Here is a 27,188-nt window from a genome sequence, read left to right as displayed (position 1 = left end):
GCAACATTTAAGAGGCATTTGGATGGGTATATGAATAGGAAGGGTTTGGAGGGATATGGGCCGGCTGCTGGCAGGTGGGATTAGATTGGGTTGGGATATCTGGTCGACGTGGACGGGTTGGACCGAAGGGTCTGTTTCCATTCTGTACATCTCTATGACTCTAATAGGGCATCAGAACTGTACACCGTACTCTCAGCCTCACCAACTTTCTGTGTGGCCTCAATATAACACCCCAACTCCTACACTCAACGGTCTGAACAATGAAGCTGAAAAATGTGTTGATGAAAAGTTCAGCAGATCAGGCAGCATCAAAGGAGCATCTTTCCTGAAGAAGGGCTTATGCCCGAAACGTCGATTCTCCTCCTCCTTGGATGCTGCCTGACCTGCCGCGCTTTTCCAGCAACACATTTTCAGCTCTGATCTCCAGCATCTGCAGAGCTCACTTTCTCCCAGTCTAAACAATGAAGGCAAGTGTGTTAATTGCCTTAAGCAGTCTGTCTTTTTAAAGATCTAACCAGTGTAGCCGATTAGATATTGCTATGTAAAACCTATTATAAGCCATGCAAACCATCAAAAGTGAAGCAGTAGGGAGAGCAGGAAGGAGCTAAATCAAACTTCAGTGGTTTAAAGGATTTAAAATGCATATAAAGTTATAAATCTCCAGCTGAGCCTCTTCACCACTCAAAACAAACCTAAAACATAAGACTCAGAGTAGTAGGGGCATGAAACGGCCTGCTTGTAACTGTAATAGACTCACCGACGTTAAGAGCATTTAAATGGGCATTGGACATACATATGGATAATAATGCAACGGTGTCAGCCAGAATAATCTCACATTTGGCGCAAAATCGAGGGCCGAAGGACCTGGACTGCACTATAATGTTCTATTCTATAATCTATAAGTGTCTTCCTGTTCGTAACATATGTCACACATTAATTCAACTTAAGCCTATTTTTTACTCTGAAACCAGGCTCTCAATATTATAAACCTTCATCAGACTGCAGAATCCCAAGTATCTGATACACCCTCGTCAGCAGTTTCTTAACTGGCTATTCCAGTTCAGTGTTGAATGTGGGGTGCTGGAAAAGCACAGCAGGTCAGGCAGCATCAGAGGAGCAGGAAAATTGACGTTTTGGGCATAAGCCCTTTATCAAGAATGACCTCTTTCTTGATGAAGGGCTTTTGCCCGAAACATAGATTTTCCTGCTTCTCTGATGCTGCCTGACCTGCTGTGCTTTTCTAGCACCCCACACTCTCGACTCTGATCTCCAGTCCTCACGTTCTCCCTGCTCCAGTTCAGTGGCAACCTCCAGGATGTTGTCAGCAGGCAACTTAGTGATGGCAATACCAAATATCTGGAGAGATGATTAGATTATTTCTTGTTGGAGATCGGCATTGTCCAGTCTGTCTACATAGGCCCACAGGTTGGTTTAGAATCTGAAGCATTACAAATGATATTGAACATTGCTGATCACCCAATGAATCATTCTTGTTTATGACCTCACAGCTAAGATTGTTGGACTTAGGATACTATACCAAGCAACTCCTGCAGTACTATCCCAGAACTGACAGTAAGGATGATTCATTTTTAATATTTTGAACTATTGTGAAAAAAAATTCATTTATTTCAACTCAATGGAAATACCTGGAGTGGTTTTATTAAGAACTGAAGTCAATGGCACTTTGCCAAATCATGCCTTAATGTCAAGGTTACTCACTTTCACCTCATTTCTCAAAGAACAAAGAAATATTACAGCCTGGGAACAAGCCTGTGCCTATCCAAATCCACTGTCTAAACCTATCTTCCAATTCTTAAGGATCTGCATCCCTCTGCTCCCCATCTACTATTTATGCATCTGTCCAGATGCATCTTAAATGAATCTACCGTGCCTGCCTCTACTACCTCTGCTGGCAACGCATTCCAGGCACCTACCACCCTCTGTGTAAAGTACTTTCCGTGTGGATCCCCCTTAAACTTTTCTCTTCTCACCTTGAACACGTGACCTCTTGTAATTGAATCGCTCACCCTGGGAAAAAGCTTATCTCTATCCACCCTGTCTATACCCTTCAGGATTTTGTAAACTTGAATCAGGTTCCCCCCTCAATTTCCTTTTTTGGGCATGATCTCCCCTCACAAAACCATGTTGCCTCTCACTGATAAGTCAATTCTCTTCCAAATATAAATAGATCCTATCCCTCAGTACCTTCTCCAGCAACTTTCCCACCACTGATTTCAAGCTCAATGTTCTGTAGTTACCTGAAATATCTCTACTACCCTTCTTGAATAGGGGTACATTAGCAATTCTCCAGTCCTCCGGCACTTCACCTAAGGACTCTTTTAAGATATGTCAGGCCCCAGCTATTTCCTCTCTTGTCTCCCTCAGCAACCTGGATAGATCCCATCCGGTCCTAGGTATTTGTCCACCTTAATAGTCTTTCGCCTACCCAACACGTCCTCCCTCTTTATGTCAATGTGATCTAGAGTAAATAAACTACTATCTCTAATCTCAACTTTCATCATGTCCCTCTCCTCAATGAAAACTGATGCAAAGTAATCATTCAGAATCTCACTCATTTTCTCAAGTTTGACACACAGCCTTCCTTCCTTAACCTTTAGTGGACCAATCCTTTCTCTCGTTACCCGCTTGCTTCTTATAAAAGAATAAAGTGCTTTGAGATTCTCCTAAATTCTGCTCACTCAAGTTATTTCATGAACCCTTTTAGCCCGCTTGATTCCTCATTTAAGACTGGTCCTACTCTCCTGATATTCCTCCAGGGCCTGTTCTGTTCTTAGCTACACCTCCCTTTTCTTCTTGGCGAGTCGCAATTTCTCTGGTCATCCATGGATCTTGCCTTTTCTATCCCTTGTTTTCAAAGGGACATGCCTATCCTGCACTATCTCCAACCTATCTTTGAAAGCCTCCCACAATACAAATGTGCAGTTACATTATTGGGCTGTATTATAGGAGTCCCAACAGTGAGCATGAGGTAGAAGAACAAAAAGGTAAAATAGAGGCAACAAGATGATGGTAATGGAAGGTCTTAATTTTCTCACCATTGACTGGGGAATACAGTGTCAGAGGGTCAAATAGCTGCCCCCAATCCACATTTCCCAGCTTCTGCTGAATTTTGATAATTGGCCTTGGCCCAGTTTAGTACTCTTCCCTTAGAACCACTCTCATGTTTGTTTGCGAGTATTTTAAAACTTACAGAATTGTGGTCACTATTCCAAAGAAATCCCCCACTGCAACTTCTAGCACCTGGCCTGGCTCTTTCCCTATATCAGGTCCAAATATGGCCCCTTCCCTAATTGGACTTATGTCATACTGCTTTAGAAAACTTTTGTGGACATTGCTTCCAAATTCTGCACCATCTAGACCCTCTGACACTGTATCCCAGTCAAAGTTGAGAAAATTAAGACCTCCCATTACAATCACCTAGTTGCCTCTATTTTACCTATTTGTTCTTCTACCTCATGTTCACTGTTGAGAGTCCTGTAATACAGCTCAACAATGTAACTGCACCCTTATTTCTCAGCTCTACCCATAATGCCTCCCTGCTCAAGCCCTCCATAGTGTCGTCCTTTACCACAGCCGTGATATCATCCCTGACCAGCAATGCAAATACCCCCACACCCCACTTTTACTTCCTGAAGCATTATACCCTGGAATATTTAGTTGTCAATCATGCCCTTCCTTCAACCAAGTCTCTGTGATCACAATAACGTCATACTCCCAGGTATCAATCCAAGCTCTTAAGTTCATTTGCCTTATACTCCTTGCATTAAAGCATAGGCAATTCAGACCACTAGTTCCTTTGTAATCATCTGCTCTCTGCCTAATTTTCCCCTTATTAATACTAACTTCATGATCCTGTTCCCTACAGTCTCTAGTTTCCATCTGTCTACTAGTCTTCTCTTCATGGTTTCCAGCCTCCTGTCACATTAGTTTAAACCCTCCCCAACAGGAGTAGCAAAACTCCCCCAAGGACATTAGTTCCAGTCTGATTCAGGTGTAGGCCGCCCAATTTGTATTGGTCCCACCTTTCTCGGAACCGGTCCCAGTGTCCCACAAATCTGAAACCCTCCCTCAAGCCACATGTTCATCCTGCCTATTCGTTAATTTCTACCCTGGCTAGCATGTGGCACTGGTAGCAATCCCGCAATCACTACCTTTGAGGTCCTCCTCTTTACCTTCTCTGCTAGATCCCTAAATTCTGCTTTCAGGCTGTTATCTCATTTTTTACTTATATTATTGGTGGCTATATGCAATTATTTTGTCCATGCTTTGACCAAGACCATAAAACATCAGGAACCAAGGGACCCTGGCAGAACCCAAACACAGTATTAAGAAACAAACTAGATGGTATCGACAATTCCTTGTATCACTTTATCAATGACAGAATAAATGAAAGTGGTGATTGGCCAGGTTGAAGATGTTCTACCCTTTGTGCAGAGGATATACCTGTACAATTTTCCAGTGTTAAGATAGATACCAGTATTGCAATAATGGCAATAGTTGCACTTCAGAGCTGGCCTCCTAGACAAAATCCTCGATTTTGCAAGACAATGCAGTCAACTTTTTTTTTGCCTATCGCAGAGTGAATGGGCTCACTGGCAGTAGTAGTGATATAGATAAACACACATGCCTCAAGCTATGGCTTTTGCATTGATGTGCACAGCACCTCCAACATAGAGAATAATTATTGATTGCACGTCTTCCTCTTAGTTGTTTTAACTGAGCATCAGCAATACATGGCAATGAGCAGTCAGTGCTGGATTACAGCACAACTAGCAGAACTGAAATCTGCTCTGTAGATTGTGGTGTCACTTAGCCCTGTATCACATTTTGCATACAAGTAATCCTGCATTACAGCTTCAGCAAGTCCACAGCTAGCCTCAAGCAGGCTAGTTGAATGGAAGAAAGTCAAATGAAGCAACAGTCCACAAAGGGGATGGGGGGTTAAAAGCATGCAGGATGCCTTGCATTACTCAAAACTAATATTAAAACAAAACTGGCTTCAAGACATTTATTATTTAAGTCAAACTGATTGCAAATGAGATTGAAGTCAAGACACACTTTTGCTAAACATTTTATTTGCGTAAGAGTGTACAAGTATTTAAATTATGCCACAAACTAAAATGTAGTATGGTAAACAGAAGAGGAGGAAGTTAGGACTGAAGATGCTGGAGATCAGAGTTGAGTGTGGTCGTGGAAAAGCATAGCTGATCAGATAGTATCCGAGGAGCAAGGGAAGAGATATTTTGGGGTAAAGCCCTTCATCAGGAATGCCCGAAACATTGATTCTCCTGCTCCTCGGATGCTGTGCTTTTCAGGTACCCTACACTCAATCCTGGTAAACAGAAATACAACCCAAATAGATGGCATGTTTAGGTATCCCAAAAGAGATTAGATTTAGAGTTAACCTCCACCTTAAGTTATCAATTCCCTTTCAATCAACATTAATCTTCACTTGCATATCAAATAACTTTGTTTACTTGGGTCAGGCACCTTTTTAAACAGTAGACTTTTGATAAATACCATTCCTGTCAATGAGTTCATGGGAATTTTGAAAACTTTCATATGCAACTACAGCTAACACACAATGAAGTGGTAACAGATTTGGATCTAGACTTTGAACTCAAGGACTATTCAGGATAACAGTTCACATTTAATGATGGAGCCTTGCTAGAAGACCCTCCTGAAAAACCAAGCTCATATCAGGATGGTGTGTTAAACAGAAGTATTGATTGTATTCTATGCAGTAGACTGTTTAAGAACCACTGCAGTGCATTTTGCTGAGCCACCAGACGGTTTATCCTCAAAGAGGTATCATCATCCATGTAATTGGAGAGGATTCTGTAACATGTGCCTTGTGCATGTTAGAACAATTTAGGTTTTCACTGCAGTACTCCTAGCTTGACTTCTGTGAAGTCACAGCACTGGTTAAAAATCAAGTCCACAGAACCTAGAGCTAGCTCTCCGATACAGCAAACTATCAGCTCCATTCATTCATATTGCAGTAGCCTGGCAAGCTTTTCAGGTTCTCTTTCAATTTTCATTTCAAGTAATTCACCTTTCAGTACTCTCATTTAAAGGATTTGCTACCATTGTACCATCTTTACTTTGTTAACTGTAAGCATCTAACATCAAATCTCCTTTTCTTCCAGAGAACAAACCCACCCCTTCAAACTGAACCCTCACCAAAATCGACCAATCTGGTAAATCTCCTCAGTGGGAGAGATGAAGGTGCTTGAGTGGTAAGCAGGATGGAACTATATTCCAGCTGAGGCAGAACTGGAGCATAAAGATCAGTGCAGCCTCCCTTTTATGTGCTCAAAACATCCAATTAAGACAAAGCACCTGTCTTTTGTATTTATGTGGTGACCACTCCACCAGGCTTTTCACAGTAGGGGAGCTTGACAGTGGCAATGCTATTAAGTGTCAAAGGATGTTCAAAAACTTTAGTCTTGATCATTGTGGCATAAGTTCAAGGCATTCTTTGTCAATTAACTTGAAAATCAGCATGGTTGTCCTAGTCTGCTTCATTAAAGTACAGCTTTTTTTGTGGGGGGGGGGTAGAGTGGAGGAGTAAATATTCCAAAACTTGACAACACCCTGATTGATGCTATTACACTTGATTGAACTTTGCTTTAAAGACTTCCAGCAGCCACATCCCCATGCAGAAATGGGGAATTGAAAGGCAATCATCTTCCTTTGTCCTAGGTATGACTCCATCTGGGAAGGGTTTGTCTAATTCCAAATCAACTTCATTCATGTTTCTTTATGCCACTCTTGCAAAATGCTGCCTTTATGTTAAGTGCATCCCATAATTTTGAAATTAGCCTTTTTGCACATTTTGTCATCAGGCAAACAGCTGGAGCTGAATGGTCCAGGCACTCAAACTGAGCATTGGTACACAGCTTGTTCATTGACTACTCTACTGACATCTTTGAGATCTGACCAAGGTAGTAATTAGCCAGTACCCTTCTGGCAATGGTGCAGAGATTCAATTACTTCAATTTCAAATAAAACAGCCAACAGTTTTAAAAATCAAGAGACCTGGGCAGAGTCACGGAGCACAACAACCTTCTAGGACAGGATGGGGTGGGGAAAAGAAATTTCTCATCTAACTCTTGAGATTTTGTGTCACCATAATCTTTGAGAGAAGCAACTGATGGTGATTTAACATGAGGGCCACCAGACCTCAGGCAAGGGAAGAGATGGTGATGGGAATTGAACCCACGCTGTTGGCAAAACACTGCTCTGCAAACCAACAATCCAGCTAAACCAATTACCCCTCGTTGAGAGATTGTTAAAGATTCTGCAGCTAAAGGTAACAGCCTCAGCATTACTATGTCAATACCCTTCATTTATAGGATAGAAACAGGCTATTTAGTCCAACCAGTTCATGCTGACACCAATGTTCCAATAGTTTCTTCTCCCTTGTCTTTATAAAAATTCACTTCAGGCTACACAGCAGACCTATGTTTGTAAACATTTGTACTTCCATTCATCACGGTAGCAGTTAGAATAATTTACCTGCTCTTTAACATCTACTAGATGCTGTAACAAAATTTAGTATGACAAAATATACACATCATAATTAGTGAGCATTTATGCTTTGATTTTATTCAAAAATTCACAGCTGCATACACCATACTGCTCCGTTGTTTGTTGGATGTTCTTTGACAACCATGCTATTCCATTCCAGATGTTACTTTGATCTGCAAAACAAGTCAAGATTAAGTCTAACAGTTGAAATGCCTATGTTAGGCCACACAATTATCCTGCACAGAGATCTATTAATACCTCAGAACAGAATTTGACTTTTGATATAAATGGTATCCAATTCTCTTTTTCCCACACTTTGCATAGCATCTTCCATGGGGATATGGTTTCATAAGAACACCACACATAGTCACAAGATCATGGCCAAGACATTCAACACTCCCTGCCAACTTTACCGTGGCAAAATTTGTTCATGAGATAGCCACAAATTCTTGTTAGAAGCAAAAAAAAGTAAATATTCTCCAGAACCAGCAGAATACATTGACTTGGTGTAATCAGATCAAAAAAGGTCTTGAATCTGCCATCCCATCCTTCTGTAGCACCCAAATGCTCAGGGTGTGAAGCAATTTGATCTGGACTGTTCCACAGTAAATTCACACAGCACAACTTGCATTCCCTCGAAATTCTTCTATGACTGCACAAACCACCCTACAGCTCTCCAACCTTAAACCATGATTAAATCTGCTTCCTGCATGTCTATCACTCCGAACCACTATCACAAGGCTTTTCCACACCATCTTTCCTACATAAACAACCCTATCAAATAACCATAGGGTTATGGTTCTCCAATCCATCAACGTAACTGAAAACACTCACCTAACAAACTATATGCTGTATCCTCTCTAACACCAATACATCCTTCCTTAATGTGGGGCCCAGAACTGAACTTCTCTAGTCAAAGCCAAAGAGTACGTTTTCATTTCATTTTGTAGAACCCAAGAAGAGTTTACCTTAATCACATTCACAAACAGCACTGTCTACTTTTAGTTTCCACACATGGGAACCGAGAGCTCAGTTACAGCCTCTCTGGTAAGATCTCCCCATTCTTCCTCCCTAAAAAAGTACCACTTCATGCTTCTTTATTGAATTTAAATATGCCACATCTGCCTGTTGTGACAGCCTTTTAATGTTCTTTGAAGAATATCAAAATCACATTTTACATTTAAACCTGATATGAATAAAACTTTAGTGTAAGCATCCCAAGGTGCTTCAGATTCAATTTTAACACCAAGGTGTTGCTCACATGGGAACTGATATGGACAAACACGAGATTCACGTTAAAAGGGCAGAGTTTAGAATGATTTCAACTTGGGGTTAGCATTGGACAGCAGCCAGGAGTACTGCAAAGATGTGGACTTAGCTGAAGAAGAGAAGTAGACTCAGCATTGGCACAAGTGAAGTTTTGGAAGATCATCTTAGTCCATATCTATATGTAGTTATCACTTTTAGGACTGTGAAAACTGGTAAACATCAAGTCATCTGGACTAAAAATAGCTTTTTAGCATAGGAGAAGTCATGCAACTTCTTGGAAATTCGGTCAACAAGTTTAACAACCTGTGATCCATCTACTGATTTCAAAATTGTTCTTGACTAATTTACTAAAAGAACTTTGACATGGGGGCAATAGACTAATTATTGGAAACGCTGGCTTTGAAAGTGACAAATGGAGCCCAAAGTCTTGTGGCTGCTTAGCAAACTTATCTAGACTTGAGATTTCAGCTTCAAAAAAAAAGAGATGGAGGAAACCCTCCAATGCTTGCAATAAAGCCACAAGTCAGTCTCTCCCACCTATTTGAAGCAATTGGAAACAAGTTTCCACATCTCAGTATTTTAACTACCTTGCAAACGCAGAGAATTTGAGTTGCAATCACTTTCCAAAGGATTGGTACCTGCTCAATTTTTATGCAAACCACACCTGTTTAACAGATCTTCTGACTGTTGCTGTCAGCAATTTGTCAACCAAAATCCCAGTGGGCTGAAATTTGGTTAGATTATATCTTGATTTTTCAGGCCACTGGTCTAAGGTGATCGCAGTTCTGGTAAAAACATCAAGTTTTCATTCTGCAGTAATTATGCCAGAACAAAGACATTCCTTTCAAAAAGTCCACCTTTAGACATTGGAACTTAACTGCTTACTCAAACCGTTTCCTCAAAATTCCTTACACAAAAATAAACAATACTAATTACTGAATGGTCAAGCCAGTTCAATAAAAACTTAGCTGAACTCTACAATAACTCCATTTCACACCACAATCCCATAAAACCATTTAGCGCTGATTAAACTGAACACTCAGCAATACAGAATAATCAAGAGATTCGAAAGGCAGGCTTCCAAACCTAAAAATTTATATTGAAGCTTTACTGCCACCCACTACTGACTCACCCTGCCTCAGAAACATGGAGATGCTGGTAGACAAGGTCAGAAGCCACATGACATCAGGATACAGTCAGATGTACAGCATGGAAACAGACCCTTCGGTCCAACCTGTCCATGCCGACCAGATATTCCAACCCAATCTAGTCCCACCTGCCAGCACCCAGCCCATATCCCTCCAAACCCTTCCAAATCATATGCCATCCAAATGCCTCTTAAATGTTGCAATTGTACCAGCCACATTCCAATGGGTTTACCTGAAATTAATTTCAAATAAACCTGTTGGACTATAACCTGGTGTCATGTGACTTCTAACCTTGCCTTCAAGAGCGGAAGGCACACAGAAGCCATAACACAAAGGTAAGTGTACCTGGTTAGTTATCTTCACTCTGTAGGTTTAGGTACAAGCTCCAACTTGCATAGAATTCCATTACTTCCAAAAGCAATTTGATTCTATATGCTCACCCTGTAAAATAAATATTCCTATTAGCTTACATTGCACGACAAATCCAACTACCTTTAATTCAGTCACCTCTACATTAAAATGTTAATTTAAAAAAAAACAATAAATCTCAATTTACATTTTCCATTGGCCATCCAGTCCAGTGCTGCTGCTGAATGCTTGTCCAACGTGGTTCAGAAAATGTTTCACAGGTTTCAGTTTTGAGATAGCATACAGAATTCCATTTCATTTTTAAAATTCGAACAGGAGAATGGTTATATTTGGTGATCGATGGGCTTCCTTAAGAAACAGGTTTCATTTAGTAGGTAACTTAAAAAGGATTTGCTGCTGGACCTATACAATTCCATTTTGTTTAAACTGAACATGGAGTTATGTTGAGTGAACGATGCACTTCCTTATGTAATCGTATTTCATTTAGTAGGTAATTTAAAATTGTTTGCTCATTACCTACATAATTCCACTTTTCTGTTTAAATTCAACATGGAGTATTAATTGGTGAACGATGTGCTTCCTTATGTAACCACAGGTTTCATTTAGTAGGTTAACAAAATAAGGTTGCGTTGCTTACCAGAGTTGTTCTTTTCACATTAAAATGGCCCTTTGAATCGGCTGAGAATGTTCTAGATTCAACTGTCTTTAAGTCTCCAACTTTTGAACAGTGACAGGCCATTGCAGATCTTGATGCTTAATTCTTAAAACCATAGTAAATTCCTTTTAAAGGTGAGACACTACACTTTCAGAAAATTGAGTCATAAAAGTGTTTTAACGACATTTGGGAAATTTACGACTTGTATCCATTTTAAGCCAGAACTTAAAAACAAAACACTTTAAGATACTCACTGCTGACGATTTGATTTTTTTTAAAAAGCCAGCTTGCTTCAGAGTCAGCTGTGACTGGAGTTGAGAAGTTGAATGGTGATCTGGAACTGGAGGAGACTGAAACATAACTGGCATATTTTGAAATTGCAATGTTTCATTGGGCAATTAATGACCGGTCATCGCCATTTCTTGCTCTTTGGTGTATTGTGTTGTCTGGACATTTTTTCCTTCCCACTTGTAAAAACCAGGCTAACATGATTTGCTTTTGCATTTCCCACCCAAAAGCAGCTTGCTTAAAAAACATACAGGTTTCACTGAAAAGGTTTCAGTCTTTATTTCACAATAGCACTGGTGCAACAAAGCAAGATCTATTTCTATATATCCATATTTATGTATGGAGAAAGCCACAGACAGTAGCACTGTTATAACATTAACTTTTTTTTCCATCTTTAACCAGTCTCTGCACCATTCCCACTAGAATGTACAAACTGACTTTTTTTTTAAAAAAACAAGAAACTAACATGAAACAGCAAACCAAAATTAAAGTTTTCAAAATCTGCTTGCATGGAAAGCACCTGACAGTCCTTTCACCTCAAATTTTGTCTGTGTTTCAGTAAGGGAAAAAAAGCACTAAGAGCAAGGGCTTTTTTTGGTCCATGGTATATCAAGTTCAGTTTTAGTATCTGCTTCGGCCACTGCCCCTGTCGTAGCGGTTCCCACCGCGCCCAGATCCACGATTTCCTCCACGGCTCGAGCTGTTGTACGAGTTACGTGGGGGATAGCCTCTTTCCATTGGCATAGCTGGGCCTCTATCTTGCCTACCAACACGATCATTGCGGCTACTTGAGTAAGTCTCACTTCTGTAGTTATCACGGCCTCCACCATATCCATCCCGAGAACTGGTGCTGTAGTCATCATAACGACCACTTCCACTGTAAGATGGTGGGGGCCCTCGTGCAGGTGGAGCACCACGTGAGTTACCTGCAGGGTCAATGGTCAGGTCATATGGAAACGTTTGAAATATTCCTTACATTTTATAAGATCTACTCATTTACTGCAGCTTTGTTGAAATTTGCATTTAAACATTGACTGCATTTGCAGCATTGAGTGATGCAGCAGTGGGATGCTCCCATTACTGGGTACCATTTGACAAAGCAATGAAGTTTTTGAAATGTAAGACTAACTCATTTTGGTAGTGTCTCACATTGTCATTCTTCCAGAAACGAATGGGAAGGTTATGCAGAAATATTTCCAGCCTTTAGGTTTTGGTGTGCACATGTTACTGATTTTATTTGATTATATAGTTGAATATGCATTTTCTTAAGTGGCTAGGCATTTTGTTTGATGGATATTGCTCATCAGCAAGCTTGCATTGTTTGAAGTTCATTTGTTTTGCTGTGGATTTCAACTCATTTGCTTTCAACTGTGTTTTATCACTGTAGAAATAAACTGCTTGAGGTTCAAAGACATTTTTCACTGAACAGTTTATGCAAGATGAAACCATCCAAAATTAAAAGTTATACCAAAAATTAACTAATTCTATAATTGAACAGAATAGTGACACTACACAATCAGCTGCCACCTTACCATAGCCATCATAGGAATCTCTGTAGGAGCCACCACTTGGGCGATCATTATAGTAGTCACGTGGTTCACGTCCACCATACCCATCACGATCACTAAAATAGAAACCAGCCATTGGAATTATTTAAAATTAAAGTTATTGAACTACCAAGTTAATACCCAAAATTGCTAGTTCTGCCTTAGCCCTTACCTGTATCCTCGGGAGCCATATTCATCGCGCCCGGAGTGAGAATATTCTCGAGAACTGTAGGAGTCCCTTGGTGGTGGACCATAATCTCTTGAATCTCTAGAACTTGGATAATCTCTGCTAGAATAACTGCAAAGTAAAAGGTGACCATAAGGTAATTATTGGGATCGGAAAGAAAGTGAAGAGTAAGGCACAAAAAAAAAGGTCCAAAAAGTTGAAATCAAAAGCTCAACTCAGCAAAAGAAATTTAGCTTCAAATATCAGTCCGTACAATATCCATAGCATTTTAAAATATTTAGGTCCACACTGTTCAGAAGCTAATACATAGCTGATTCTGGGCATTAACCTCAAAATGAACTGGACAAACCACCCCAAAGTAGAAATATCAACAAAATGTTCAATAAACAATTTCAAGCAAAAGCTGGTTTAAGTCATGCTGAACTCTTCTTCCCTCCCATTCTCAAGTAAATATCAAAAACTTGTTACAAATTAGGCCACTATCTACTGCCTTGTTAAAACTCTTTAAATTGGATCCACTGTCACATTTTTCCACACTGTTGTCCAATTGATTTCTCCATCAAAATCCTCAAATTGAGGCATCAACTGAACTATGGTTTCCTCAGGCAGCACAATTCAAAAAAGGAGGCAGGTGGGAGCGATTAAAGGATGTGCAAGGAAAGCTTTTTGTAAAAAAAATTTACAGAAACATCAGTAGGTGCCCTGAACATGCTGCTGGGAAGACAGTAGAAACAGATACAATAGTAATTTAAGGAGGCATTTAGACAGATTCATGAACAGGCACACACAGGCAGATGGGATTACTTTGGGATATCATGGTCAGCATAGACAGTGGGTCAAAGGACCTGTTCCCCTGCTGTACTTTATGTTTGAGAAATAATTGTCATGCCAACAGTTTTCTAAAAAGCATTTAATTTTTTGAAAAAGCAATCACTAAAACCTAGTCAAGAGCACAAACTGCTCTGGCACACAAGACTATTAATAGCTATAATTTTATGGGAACACCCATGTGAAGAAATCTGTGGACATTGCGTTATGCTAAATTAAAGAACTGATGCAGACAACAGGGTGAGCTGAATGGCCTCTTTCTGCACTGAAGCAAGACTCAAGGCATTTTTACTTAATATTCAAACCTACAAAAAACCCATAATTGGACTTGACGGAAGAAAATAATTTAGCTCAACTCCTGGGAGGAATGATGGCTAAAATCAACTAAAACCTTTTAGCATTTGCCATCTTTACTTCAGCAGTCAACATGCTAACAAGATTGTGGAACCAATAATCAACAGTAATTGCTGGAGAAGCTGCCTTCTCACCACGGAGTTAGTGAGTTAACAGAGGGTGCAGTGACCCTTCCTTTCAAGATTTCAGAAGGGTCATTAGATGTTAACTCTGCTTCTTCTCTTCCACAGATGCTGCCAGAGATAGAGTTTCTCCATAAGTTTTACTTTGATTTCCAACATCTGCAGTTTTCTGTAGCCAAAAATGTCCGTAGATTTATTTTCAAACAAACAGTTAGAGGGTTACATTGGTAGCTAGATGGACCGTTTACCGTTAGATAATTCTTGACTGGGAGCATTTTTAAAACTCATGGGAAATACCCATAGGTTGAAGGGAGATCTTCAGTTTCACTGTTTCGGCTAATTCTGTGAAATCCTTGGATGGAAATGCATGTAGGTAGTAGTGCTACTGAGAAGGGGAGCACATAGTAAATTTAGATTACCTTAGACTTACCAAGTTCCAAACCACAAGCGTTGGAATAAAACAGAAGATTGCTGAAAGAATTTATCAACATTTCCAACCTTGAAGTCAGTTTCTGTAAACTATCAAAATATTACAGAAAGCACTCTGATGCAAGTATGGTACAGGCACTGCTGTTTGGATACCATGAGGGATTTTTATGGTAAATGCAAGGAGTGCTCAAGTTAAACTTTCCTGTGTAAGTAGTTCAAAAGAGTTTTAAACTGATGTTTCTTTTTTGCCTAAATTAGATTCTGAAACATTTGCATGCTTATGTTTCAGTCATCATGTCATTAGAACCAAACAAAAGCTGTTTAGGCCGTACTCCAATCTAGGATTAAGTTAAAAATCTCGCACCACTAGGTTTGGTCCAACAATGTTCCTTCATCAGGTGTACAGCAGTACTCCAAAAGTTAGTGCTTCCAAATAAACCTGTTCAACTATAATCTGGTATTGTGATTTTGAACTTTGTCCACCCAAGTCCAACACTGGCTCCTCCACATTAGTCTAGGATTGAAAGGCCAGCAATAACAAGCTGGATTTTTAATGTTTAATATATACACAGTCAGCTGCCTCCAGCTATCGCAACAATTGTACTGGAAGACTCCAGTTCTACTGAAAAACAAACTAATTGCTGAAGTAGGCAGACCACTCATCCAATTTCTGACAATGGGTCAGCTCCAAAGGGCACAAATTCAAGTGACGTGTTTGCAAGGCAAGCAACTCAATTGGCATTTGCAAAATGGCCTGGCAAGTTACAAGGGGCTTGCACTCATTACAAAATCATGCCTTCTTTCAACTATCTACTTCTGAGTGAAAAAACATTACCTGTCTCTGCTGTTGTAATAATCATCTCTTGGCATATAATCATCCCTTCTGGAGGGCATCATCTCTCTACGAGAAGGTGGTGAACCATAACTGTCCCTTTCACGTGAGGGAGGTCCTAGTGAAAAAAAAACATAGGGTCACCAAAACAACTGAAAACTGGAAAAATCCAAATCTAACTTGGTGGAATAATTTTTACCTCTCGACCCACTTCCTCTTCCGCCCATTCCTCCACTCCGCATTGGTCCTGAAGGAAGGGGCCTTTTAGGTGGTGGTCCATTTGCACGCCCTGGGGGACCCCTTTTCAGTGGTGGTCCTCTGGAGGAGACTTTTAATAAAAAGAAACACTTGTAGCTATTTGCTCATATTAGGTACATTTTGCATTTTAAAGTTCCACTTCCAAATACTCAGAACACAGGAGTTTATAAAAGAAGTCTTAAAAATATTTTTCAAAATAGTTTCTACATTTCCTGATTTGTAAACATGCCTAACCATAGCTAATTTACTGCATTAAGTTCAAAACTCCTAACCAAAGTATTGCACGAATTACATCGACTGAATTAAAAATCATTTTAAAGAAACACAAAATAGCACAACTTTCCTTTAATACAAAACTGAGTACTGCTGCAAAAAGTCGTTTTTCCAAATTGTACTCAAGACAATTCACAAGACATACCAAAGCAAAAATATTTAAACTGCATAAGACAGATCTAACTGGTTGGTGAGTGAACTCACTGGTAGATGCACCAGTAAACAATGGCTGACAGACAACTGCCAAACATTTAGGCAACGCCTTGACCAATGAACTAAACAATGGCTGTCATCCATTTTAAGTTGAAACAAGCACATTGTCTATGTGTTCCGTTTGCAAAGAACAGTCCTGTGTATTAGTGTGGCGCATTCATCATGGAAATACCACAGAGTTCACCTGCCAATCAATCAGCACTGGGAATGTGGCATTTTTCCTTTAATTTGGTACTTTTTGGAAACCATCATGATGAGCACAAGTTGAAAACCTTTCACAAAAGCATACCTTTCCTCAGCAATACATTTTCCTCATTGCATCTACAAGTCTTTAAATAAAATGTGTTGCTATGATGTGTTTGAAATTAGTTAGCAATCAAATAAAATAATCAAAGTACAAAATCAGGTCCATGACCATATCTGGTCATCTACGATCCAGAAAATAAAATTGTTTCCATTGCTTTACAGATACATTTTCCAGTTGGTACTAAAGCAGTGTTGTCCAATAGAAATCACTGACTAGCCACAGGACATTTAACCACATGCATTAATTTTAGTCAGGAATCTCCATTTGCATATTCAAGGTAAATATATTCACATGCACATGTACTTGCACATCTCCTAGCAATTAGTAACAAAAAAACTATAGCACTCAAAAAACTCACTCCAACTTATTTTTACCACATGTACAAAATCAAAGTACATCACATGCCAATGACTGTCCATTAATCTATTTGGTACGTTTAAAGTCACCACATCTGGATGCTCATTTCGCCACATGGCTGACATATTGGACAACACTGTGCTAAAGCTATATTATCAAACTTACCAGAGTATGCTCCCATATCATCTCGTGGATCAGGACTCCTAAAGAAATGTACATTCCTCTTAAGGTAGCACTGTTCTATCTCCTGAATCCATTCACCGTGCTCACCTGCGTGGCAAAATCTACTTGTGCCATCAACAATGCAATAATCGCAATTTTTTGTAAACATAGCATATACTGAAACAGCAGATGCTGTAGACATTACAATGGAACATGACTGAACAGGCAAGATACAGACTCTCCAGTGTGAATTAGTGGAATTGTGTCGGCAAGGATCATGGAGATATCAGTAACCTGTATCTTAGGACATGCTTCACTTCTTCTAGAACGCTGCGAAGTTCTAGATGAAATTATTTTAAAATGCAATGGATACACTATTTTCACTGTAACCACTGATACAGTGCAGTTACACACATGGCTGCAAACCTACATTTATCTCAAATTCTAAAGACTTGTTTTAAGTGGGACCAAATTGTACAATAAACATCAAAAAGACAAAACTTAGTACTGCTACATTTAAGATAAAAATCTCAACAGTGGCTCAAGTCCCTTGTATTAAAGTCCTAAAAGCAAGTAGGACTGACCAGGAATAGACTAGTGTCACCGGTTCTATCCTCCACTTCCCCACCCTTAGCTTAAATTTTCCACTAATCAAAAAATTTAGATTTCTCTCCTTCAAAATACAGTTTCAGATTGGATCTGAAAAGTGTAGTTATTGTGACTGTCTAGACACAGGAGTGCAATAGATTTTGCTACTTTCCTCTTGTAATGTTACAGATTGACAGATTGTTTGTTTCAGGTATTTACCTTTTTGAGGTGGACCTCTCATTCCTCCACTACCTCCTCTTCCACCTCGAATCCCCCTAGGAGGACCACGGCTTCTTGGGGGTGGGGGTGGTCCACGTCGTCCACTATTTTCAAATGCTGGTTTAGTAGCTTGCTCTACTTTAATGGGTTTTCCATCCAAAGACTTTAAAAAAATTGAGAGGGAGTAATAAAAATGTTTGTAGTGCACTCAGGACTGGATTCAACTTAAAAAGGGTGCTTGAAGTAGGGTCAATTGTGATCAGGAGGCACAAACTACAAATTATACCAGAGTCTCAAGTAGAGCCCTGCCTTTTGCATTGGAACCAAGTCTCGAAAGGATCCAATCTTTATGACCACAGGTCAGGTGAATGGTGATTTGCTTTACAGAACCACAGGTGTTTTAAAAAACACCAACGGTGACAATTGTGAATGAGGTAGACTAGATAAGTCTTAGATGGAAATGTGTTGCTGGAAAAGCGCAGCAGGTCAGGCAGCATCTAGGGAACAGGAGAATCGACGTTTCGGGCATTAGCCCTTCTTCAGATAAGTCTTACCAAAGGATTTGTCAATTAATACATTTTTCAGTGTCCTCTGTGCAAACCTGACTGCCCTGTCTGTTTACCCTGTTAAAATGGGACCGGTCAGTTTTATTGTGAGCTCTACCTACATTAAAGATATGTCATGTGTAGATTCCTGCCAAGTACAGATAGATTTTAGTTCACTGCATTTGAAAAGTTGCAGTCAGTAATAAAAACACCACATTAATCACAAATCTTGGTGGCACAAACCCTTTCTGGGTACAATTCCAGTTGTGTAGTAAAGCTCAGGACTTCTTAGAGGAAAGGTAACTTCAGCTCTGATGATCAGTGCTAGTGAAGTCATCACTGCTCAAACTTTACACAATGGAAGTTGCAAAGTATTGTTCTCTACACAGACTGAATAATAAGTATTTCAGCACAATATTAAAGTAGTAGAACTAGTTAATAAATACCATTCCAACTAAATCACATTTCCTTAAGACAAAACTATTGAAGTCCACAACAAGATCACAAGATTATGAAATACTGCATTGGCAGATTCAATGGCTAAACTATCAAACCTCAGGATAGCTTTGCAGACATATTGATGGCCAGTCACACCTTTTTAGCAGCCAGAGGAGTGGTGTTCTTACACACTTTCACATATTAAAATAGTTTGAGCAATGAGAAAAAAATATCTTGACATTACAAAGTGCATGAAAGATACAATATCTATTTGCTTGTTTAAAACAGGAGGTGCATACAAATCATACACCATCACCTACATTTATTTTGTATACCCATCACTTGTTTATACTGACATTGGAACAAAAGCCCAGTCAATAGTTTTGACAACTTACAACAGCTAGGTAGTCCACATTAAACTATTTGTCACAAAGTTAGAAGCAGACATTTCTATCATCTCACCTTTCCATTCATATCCCTGGCTGCATCCCTTGCATCTCCTGGACTTTCGAAAGTAACAAAAGCAAAACCTCTTGACTTATTTGTTTCACGATCTTTCATCAGTAGAACTAAAGAGAAAAAAAATTACCAGGATTTTCACGACTAACTACACTCAGCATAATTTAAGGCAGCAAATCTTTTAGGTCAGTATAAGAGCACAAATAACAAAACCAAAAATTACACAAATTACTTTTGCAACATTCCCTCCACACAGACAAAGTCCATTATTAATATGCTAACTTTTGTACCTGGCTTGTTTTTAAACTGCATTTAAGTTCTTCACCATTTTGGTCTTAAGATTTTGGCAAAATGCTTAAGCAGGGAAGCCAACTCAAGTTTTGTACTTCAGATACATACCTTCTACTATTCTTCCATATTTGCCAAATACTGCTTCAAGTGCCTTTTCATTTGTTTCGGTATTCAGACCGCCAATGAAGAGTTTTCCAGGACGATCTGCTTCCACCATTGTGACGGTCACCTACAGAAGTCAAAACACACTAACATTAATCCACGTAATGAATACCACCTTTCCTGCCATGTTGATATTCATCCATTATGGAGTTATAAAATGACAAATGAATATGATATTAATTATTTGAGGAAATGTCAGAGCTCATGGCTGTTATGAGAATAACTCCTGGCACTGGAGAGGGATAAGCCAATAAGTTCTACCGTGGGATGAAGCAAATGGCCAATAATTTTTTTTTGTCCTGGATCTATGTACATTATCTTCAAACGAGTGTTAGGTTCATAGACAAACAAATTAGATTTCAGTATCAGACTGGCCAAGTTTTTATCCTTCAGAAATCACAAACATGCAAGTGACATGTGAACATCTATAAAAACTATGTACTGCAAAACATTATGACAAACTGTAACAAAGATAAAGCTAAGTAAAACAATTTATATTTTATCACCTCCACACAACCTTCTGCTCAGTTTTAGTTCATTCACGAGACTTGGGTTTTATCCCTACGTGAGTTTACCACATTGCATTTTGACCATCTGCTATAGTGAAAGCATACATTTCAGCAAAGTGCCATGTCAAAAGTAGATAAAAATGTTAATATTCTTAAGTGTTGTTTGTTTAATGAACCTAAGTCACAATTGAAGTGGAACAAGACATCATTTGTGCTAGATAGTGCTCCAAATTCCATTTTTGATTGTTCCCCTTTCTCCCTGAAGAGAGAAACTTTCCGAGGTGTTATTGACCCAGTTCCTGCAATCCTTTCATGCAATGCATGCACATAAGAAAACTGTCAATGCAAAGAAAGGAGGAAGTCAACAAAATGACAATTACCAATGGCATAAAAATAATGTAAATTGTTGGAAGTAATAGATTTCATCCTCTGGTCTTAAAACCACAGAAGCAAGACAGCAGTGTGTCATTTGGCCTATTTGTCCATGCTGAAACAAGACAGCCTATTACCCTTTCTAATCCCATCCTCCTGCACATGGCCTCATATCCTTCAGCATACAACATTTAAGGTGCCTATTCCAGGACGTTTTCAACAGGTTAGGGTCTCTGCCTCCACCACCAACTCAGTCAGCAAACTCCAGACACCCCCCTCTCTATAAAAAAAGGTTCTTCTTCATCATATTCCTTCTAATCCTTCTAACACTTAGCTTGAATCTAACAACAACAAAAAAACCCAGAGATGCTGGAAATCAAAACAAATGGTTAGAAAAACTCAGGTCAGGCAGCACCTGTGAGAGAAAGGAGAAAGTGAGGTCTGCAGATGCTGGAGATCAGAGCTGGAAAAGTGTTGCTGGAAAAGCCCAGCAGGTCAGGCAGCATCCAGGGAACAGGAGAATCGACGTTTCGGGCATAAGCCCTTCTTCAGGAATCTGAAGAAGGGCTTATGCCCGAAACGTCGATTCTCCTGTTCCCTGGATGCTGCCTGACCTGCTGCGCTTTTCCAGCAACACATTTCCACCTGCGAGAGAAAGCAAAGTTTATGGCTCAGGTCCAGTGATGCTTCCTCAGAACTCAGATGTTTTCTGGAGGAGGGTCACTGAACCAGAAATGTTTTTCAAAAACACGATCGGAAATTGCTGGATTCCGTGAACCTCAGTTTTTCAACTGCGAAGAGCGTTTCCACCTGTCTACTCGACCTCTCAATTTTGTATACCTCAATCATGTCACCACTCAGCTTTCTCTGTTCCAAGGAAAGCATTCCAACCTCCCCTCACAGCTACAGTTCTCCAGCCATGGCAACATGCTCATAAATCTATTCTGCATTCGCTCCAGAGGAGTTATGTCCTTCCTGCAACATGGAACCAGAACTGCACACAATAAGGCATTGTAGGTCAACCTTCTGCAAATGGACTGCAGTTGTCCAAGACAAGTTCACCACTTTGTCATGGGCAAATAAGGAAGGCACAAGTTAAAACTCAATACCAAGTTTAGTCTAACAGGTTTATTTTTAAGTACAAGCTTTCGTCAGGTAGCTAGTGGAGCAGGATCATAGGATACAGAATCTATAGCAAAATATCATAGTACATTTAACTGATGCGATACATTGAACAAATCTAGATGACTATTAAAGTCTTTCATCTTTTAGAATGGGTTGCAGGCTTCAATTCATTAATGTGAATCCCAGAACTTCTGTCAAGTCACATACCCGAGATAACAAGGCTTTCAACAAAGTCCTGAAGGACGGTTACACCCGAAACGTCGACTTCTCCACCTCCTGATGCTGCCTGGCCTGCTGTGTTCTTCCAGCCTCCTGCCTGTCTACCTTGGATTTCAGCATCTGCAGATTTTTGTCTCGTATAAAAGACATCTCAGCTCAGACAATGCATTAAAAAGTGTGAAAATGCATTGTCCACTAACCTCACACCTTTAATGCATTATCTGAGCTGAGATGTCACTTTTATAAAAAGTTCTGGGATTTAAATATTAATGAACCAAACCCTGCAACCCATTCTAAAAGATGAAAGACTTAACAGCAATTTAGGTTTGTTTAATGTATCATTTTAATTTTGTGACACTGATCTTTTGCTATAGATTCCATATCATATGATCCTGCTCCATTAGCTATCTGATGAAGGAACAGCACTCCAAAAGCTTGTACTTCCAAATAAACCTTCTGGACTAGAATCTGGTGTTGTGATTTTTAACTTTGCCCACCCCAGCAACGGCACCACCACATCATAGGGAAGGCAATAAATGCTGGCCAGCCAGCAACAAACACATCCCACAAGTGAATAAAAAATTCAAAAAGGGAGTCAGAAAGCAAGAAGCTGCAGGCCAGGTAGCTTTATGTCTGACACAGAAAAGGGTACTTGGGTAACTTCAAGGGTTATCAAGCACAGCAAATATGCTTTTGTCAAGGGAAATCATGTTTAATTTAGAGTTCTTTGAAGTGTAACTGGTGTTGTAGATAATGGGGAACCATCGAATGTATGGTATTTACATTTCCAGAAGACATTTGATAAGATACCAAAGATTTTTCAGGAAATTGGGCGAGCATGGCCTTGAGGTTAACATTGATATGAATAGACGATTGTCAACGGAACAAGATAGTAGGAGTAAGTGGATCTTTTTCAGGCTAGCAGAATTTCATGAGCCACAGGGTCAATGTTGGGATCACAACTCTTCCCAATTTTACAGAAATAATTTGGAGCAAGGAACAAAAGGCATTTAGCTACATTTTCTGATGACGAATGCGTACAGCTGTGACAGGACACAAGGATACTACAAAGTGATATAAAGTCAAAATAAACATCTGGCAAAAGGAATACAACGTAGGACAGTGAGAAGTTGTGCTTTTATACTCAGCCAAAATGGACATGACCTAGATGAAGAGAGGGTGCAGACTCGTGGGTACCTTACTGCACGAGTCACAGCTTAGTATGCAGGTACAGCAGGAAAGCTAAACAGAATGTAAGATTTTATTGAAAAGAAAATTGAATGCAAAAATGATGCTTCAGTTTTACAGAACATTAGTGAAATTGCATCTGGAGTACTGTGTTCAGTACTGAACACCATTCTTATAAAAGTTAATGTACAGGAAGGAGTTCAGAGAAAGTCTATGAGATTAATATCTTGAATGAGCGGAGTGCCTTCGACAAAAGACTGGACATGCCAAGCCTAAATCCTCACATTCACTCATCTGAAACAAATCCTGAAGGGTCTTCACCTTGTTGTGGAAAGGATGATTTCTCTTATGGGAGTATCTGGAAGTTGGGGGTGATTCATCATCACCTCTCAAAAATGAGGAATGGGGGCAAGCACACCTATTTAAGGCAGATGAGTTTTTTTCTGGATTCAGTCATAGGATGCAGGTAACACTGACAAGGACAGCATTCATCGCCCATCTCCAATTGTCTTTGAACAGGAGGTTCAACTAGAGAATATATATTGTCACCATAAAATCTGGAATTAAAATTATGTTCCACCATCATGGTAAAGTTTGAACTGTGCGCCCAAGGTATTTACCTAGGCCTCTGGATTACTGGCCCAGTGATGTTACCACTCTACGTAGTACAAGAAAGCTAACTAGAAATGAAGAAAATGTTTCAAACCATACTTTAAAAAAATGATTTAACGAAGCAAATATAAGTCCAATCAAAGGTGAATTCAAGAATTGATAATGGAAAAATGGAGATAGCATGTGAATGGAGTATGTATTTTGCATCAGTCTTCACCATATATACACACAAGAAAGAGCACAGATATAGCAATAAATCAAAAGAAGAGGGAATGTAGGAATATTAGCCATCAGAGAAATTATTGGAACAGTGATCTAATATTCCTGGGTCCCGACGGCTGTCATTCTAATGTCTCGAACGAAGTAACAAGTGAGTACTCTGGGAAAGTAACGTGCTGTGGCTAAAAGGAAGTCAATACTTAATTTTGGAAAGAAGAAGTGGAGAAACTCAGCAGGTCTAGCAGCATCTATGGGGAGACAGCAGAGTTAACATTGGGGTCCAGTGACTCCTCTTCTGAACTGATTTGAGTTATTACTTTCAGCAATAACTTCAACATAGAGGTAGCATATTGACATGGATAGAAAATTGACTGGTTAACAGGAAGCTGACAGCAGACACACATTTTTCTGGTTGGCAGTAAGTGTGGCACAGGGAATTGGTGCCAAGACCTCAACTGTTACAATTCTTGAAATGACTTAATGAAAGGACAAACAGCATGGCTTGCAAACAGAGGGGACACAGATAGGCAAGAAAGTAAGCAATGAAAATGACATCAGGGTACAAAAGAGACCTAGAAACAATGACTGGAAAAAGATCAGGAATATCATGTATTAGGTGAGAAACTGAAGAAAAAACAGGAGATTTGGCAGTACCTGCAGAGAAAAGAAACAGAATTACTGTCTCAAGTCCAGTATGATTTCCAGAGTAAGCATTAGCTCTTTCGCTCTCCACAGATACAACCAAACTGGACTTTCTCTCTCACACCCATTTCATTTCAGATTTGCAGCATCCATAGTCCTTTGCTTTTATAATCCCTGGAATAGGCAGCTCGCCAGATGAGGAAAGGATAGATGGGTTGGATTCTAGTGGAATACTTGGTTTGTACGCAAGAGGATAAAATATTCAGGGACAGGTAAGGAAAGCAGATGAGGTTTTAATCAGATCAACTATCATCTTACTGGTGGAGAAGCAGTCTCAAAAGGGCTGAATGAAATACTATTGTTTATTGATACCATCAACAGTGTGGGTAATGTTATTGGTCTCAACAACCTGCGGTCAACAGCTCCACATTCTTACCAAATATGTCTTCCGATTTTCTGTTGGATTTATAACCAACACTGTTGCATGGCTCCTAAAAATCAGCTCTGACCCTTTCTTTACTCTTTCACTGTGAAGGTAACTATCATAGTATAGACCCTTGCCAATAGCATACCTGAAAGTCCGTGCAGTTTCAATCTTTATCACCAAAGGAAATTACACCTGGTGGGAGAGAAGCCAAACTTCACTAGAAAGAAACAAAGTACTGGAGAAATTCACCAGCTCTGGCAGCATCTGTGGAGGAAGAAAAGAGAAGCAATGTTTCAAGTCCCTCTTCAAACAGTGAGCTCTGATTTGCAACAAGAGAGTTTTATTCTATGAACAGCATCTCCTCTGGATAAAAACAAGGGCTTGCAGATGCTGGAAACCGGATTCCAGATTAGAGTGGTGCTGGAAAAGCACAGCAGTTCAGGCAGCATCCGAGGAGCAGGAAAATCAATGTTTTGGGCAAAAGCCCTTCATCAGGAATAGAGGCACTCTGTCTCTATTCCTGATGAAGGGCTTTTGCCCGAAACATTGATTTTCCTGCTCCTCGGATGCTGCCTGAATTGCTGTGCTTTTCCAGCACCACTAATCCAGCATCTCCTCTGGACCTGTCCATTCAGAGATGATCAGAAATTACCAGAAAAACTCAGCCGGTCTGGCAGCATCATGTGGACATGAAAGATTCAATGTCTGGGGACCAGTGACCCTTCTTCAGAAACAGCCCAGTCCCTTCACCTTTTGTTCTGTGATTATGGGGCTAGCTCTTCTATCAAATCTTTCTATACCACTTCCCCTCCCCCCAAAGCCCCACTATCCTCTGGCTATCCACTATATTCCCCTCCCCCAAAGCCCCACTATCCTCTGGCTATCCACTATCTTTGAGGGAGATTCCCATCCACCAGATTCCAGGGGATCAGTACATTCAAGTCAGGCTTCAGGGTTAAAAGGGAATTGAAGTGACTGGGGCAGGCGCTAAGGCACGGGTCCGACTGGACGACAATGGGCTCAGTCGGTGCACATCCCCTCGCCCCCACCGTGGGGGTCGGGGGCGCGCACCCCAAAGCCGCGGGGCCGCGCACCGTCAACACGCTGACTCCCGCAGCCGCCGCCCCCATTATTCAAACCGAGCGGCGGTTACAGGGAGCGCGCGGCCGCCCCGCTCCAACAAAATGGCGGCCGGAGCCTCCGCTCTGGAATCAGGGCTGCCCGGAGCACAGGGAGCGGCGGGAACCTCCCAGACCATCTACCGGCCTGGCTGAATAGCATCGAGCTGCCGGTAAGCTGGAATTCCAGCCATGGAACTCCCTCCCTCACAGAGTGCACGCTTCCCTCCCCATCGCACAACATGGCGCCCTCTCTTTATTAAAACACCGTCGCTCTCTCTGACTGAACACCGCAGCTCGGAGTGCCGTTCCCCTCTCTCTCTCTGTATATGTCTCTCGGTTTGTATTACCCCGGCGGCCCCGAGCTGATTGTGTGCCCTCACCCAGTGCTGTCCCTCTGAAGCCGCTCACCCGAACGCTGCCGCTATCCCGCTCTGCGCCACAAAAGCAAATGGCCGCCGCTGGCGGGCTCACCGCCTTTTATAGGGCCGCCTTCCCGCCAGAGTGAGGCTGCACTGCCCGGATGTGCCGATCACCCGAGCGGGATCGGACACCATCCACTCCCCGTCAGGAGGGATCGGCGACCGGCCTCGGTCACCCCCCCCGGAGTGATCCGCATCGGCACTCGATCACTCCCAGAGCGCCAGTGGATCACCCAGAGTGCTCCAGATCCGGACTCGATCACCACCATCCAGTGATCATAATCTGACCAGGATCCCCCCACCCTCACACACACAGTAATCCAGTCAGGGGCTCGATCATCCCCATTGTATCAGTGGATTCCCCCCATGAATGGGATCTGGGGGACACAGAGTGATCCAAATTGGCACTGGGTCACCACTGATTGATCCCCGGAGCGATCTGGAACAGCACCCCGGAGTGATCCAGATTGGTTGGGAATCA

At 40.8% G+C, this 27,188-nt stretch overlaps 1 protein-coding gene, 1 long non-coding RNA gene and 1 other non-coding gene across 7 annotated transcripts in view; 1 reads left to right on the top strand and 2 right to left on the bottom strand.

The window, feature by feature from the left end:
* Window positions 1–6,258, top strand: part of LOC122557449 — a 41,440-nt gene extending 35,182 nt beyond the window's left edge. For both annotated transcript variants that reach the window (XR_006313835.1, XR_006313836.1), the window contains exon 4: window positions 6,171–6,258. This is a non-coding gene — a long non-coding RNA (uncharacterized LOC122557449). The remainder of the gene's footprint in view (window positions 1–6,170) is intronic.
* Window positions 6,259–7,610: 1,352 nt separating this feature from the next.
* Window positions 7,611–26,771, bottom strand: rbmx (RNA binding motif protein X-linked). 4 transcript variants are annotated; one of them, XR_006313834.1, is made up of 12 exons: window positions 26,669–26,771; window positions 25,313–25,431; window positions 19,801–19,921; window positions 19,405–19,511; window positions 17,960–18,122; window positions 17,156–17,260; window positions 15,782–15,910; window positions 15,586–15,700; window positions 13,003–13,128; window positions 12,816–12,907; window positions 10,317–10,412; window positions 7,611–7,727 (listed from the first exon to the last, which is right to left on the bottom strand). XR_006313834.1 is itself a non-coding variant. In XM_043705205.1 (11 exons), exons 3-11 carry the CDS (start codon window positions 19,907–19,909, stop codon window positions 11,905–11,907), a joined length of 1,251 nt encoding a protein of 416 aa, XP_043561140.1. In that variant the 5' UTR covers window positions 19,910–19,921; window positions 25,313–25,431; window positions 26,669–26,771; the 3' UTR covers window positions 10,503–11,904. The 4 variants fall into 4 exon arrangements, 3 of the variants coding, with proteins under 3 accessions (XP_043561140.1, XP_043561139.1, XP_043561142.1); XM_043705205.1 differs by lacking the exons at window positions 7,611–7,727; window positions 10,317–10,412 and adding an exon at window positions 10,503–12,209; XM_043705204.1 differs by lacking the exons at window positions 7,611–7,727; window positions 10,317–10,412 and adding an exon at window positions 11,538–12,209 and having other exon boundaries at window positions 26,697–26,771.
* LOC122557578 lies at window positions 18,779–18,847 on the bottom strand. The gene has a single exon (XR_006313878.1). It is a non-coding gene; the product is annotated as a small nucleolar RNA SNORD61 (small nucleolar RNA).
* Window positions 26,772–27,188: the final 417 nt, after the last annotated feature.

Source organism: Chiloscyllium plagiosum, chromosome 15 (genome assembly GCF_004010195.1).
Source record: "Chiloscyllium plagiosum isolate BGI_BamShark_2017 chromosome 15, ASM401019v2, whole genome shotgun sequence".
Taxonomy (NCBI): domain Eukaryota; kingdom Metazoa; phylum Chordata; class Chondrichthyes; order Orectolobiformes; family Hemiscylliidae; genus Chiloscyllium; species Chiloscyllium plagiosum.
This window is presented reverse-complemented; position numbering and strand designations above follow the sequence as displayed.

What these genes read in the sequence shown, in the direction of transcription:
- rbmx (XM_043705205.1), bottom strand. Translation starts at nt 19,909, where the DNA reads ATGGTGGAAGCAGATCGTCCTGGAAAACTCTTCATTGGCGGTCTGAAT. An exon ending in ATATGGAAGAATAGTAGAAG is followed by an intron (nt 19,512 to 19,800) that starts GTATGTATCTGA and finishes TTTTCTCTTTAG; the next exon opens with TTCTACTGATGAAAGATCGT. An exon ending in AGATTCCTATGATGGCTATG is followed by an intron (nt 12,210 to 12,815) that starts GTAAGGTGGCAG and finishes TTGACCCTGCAG; the next exon opens with GTAACTCACGTGGTGCTCCA.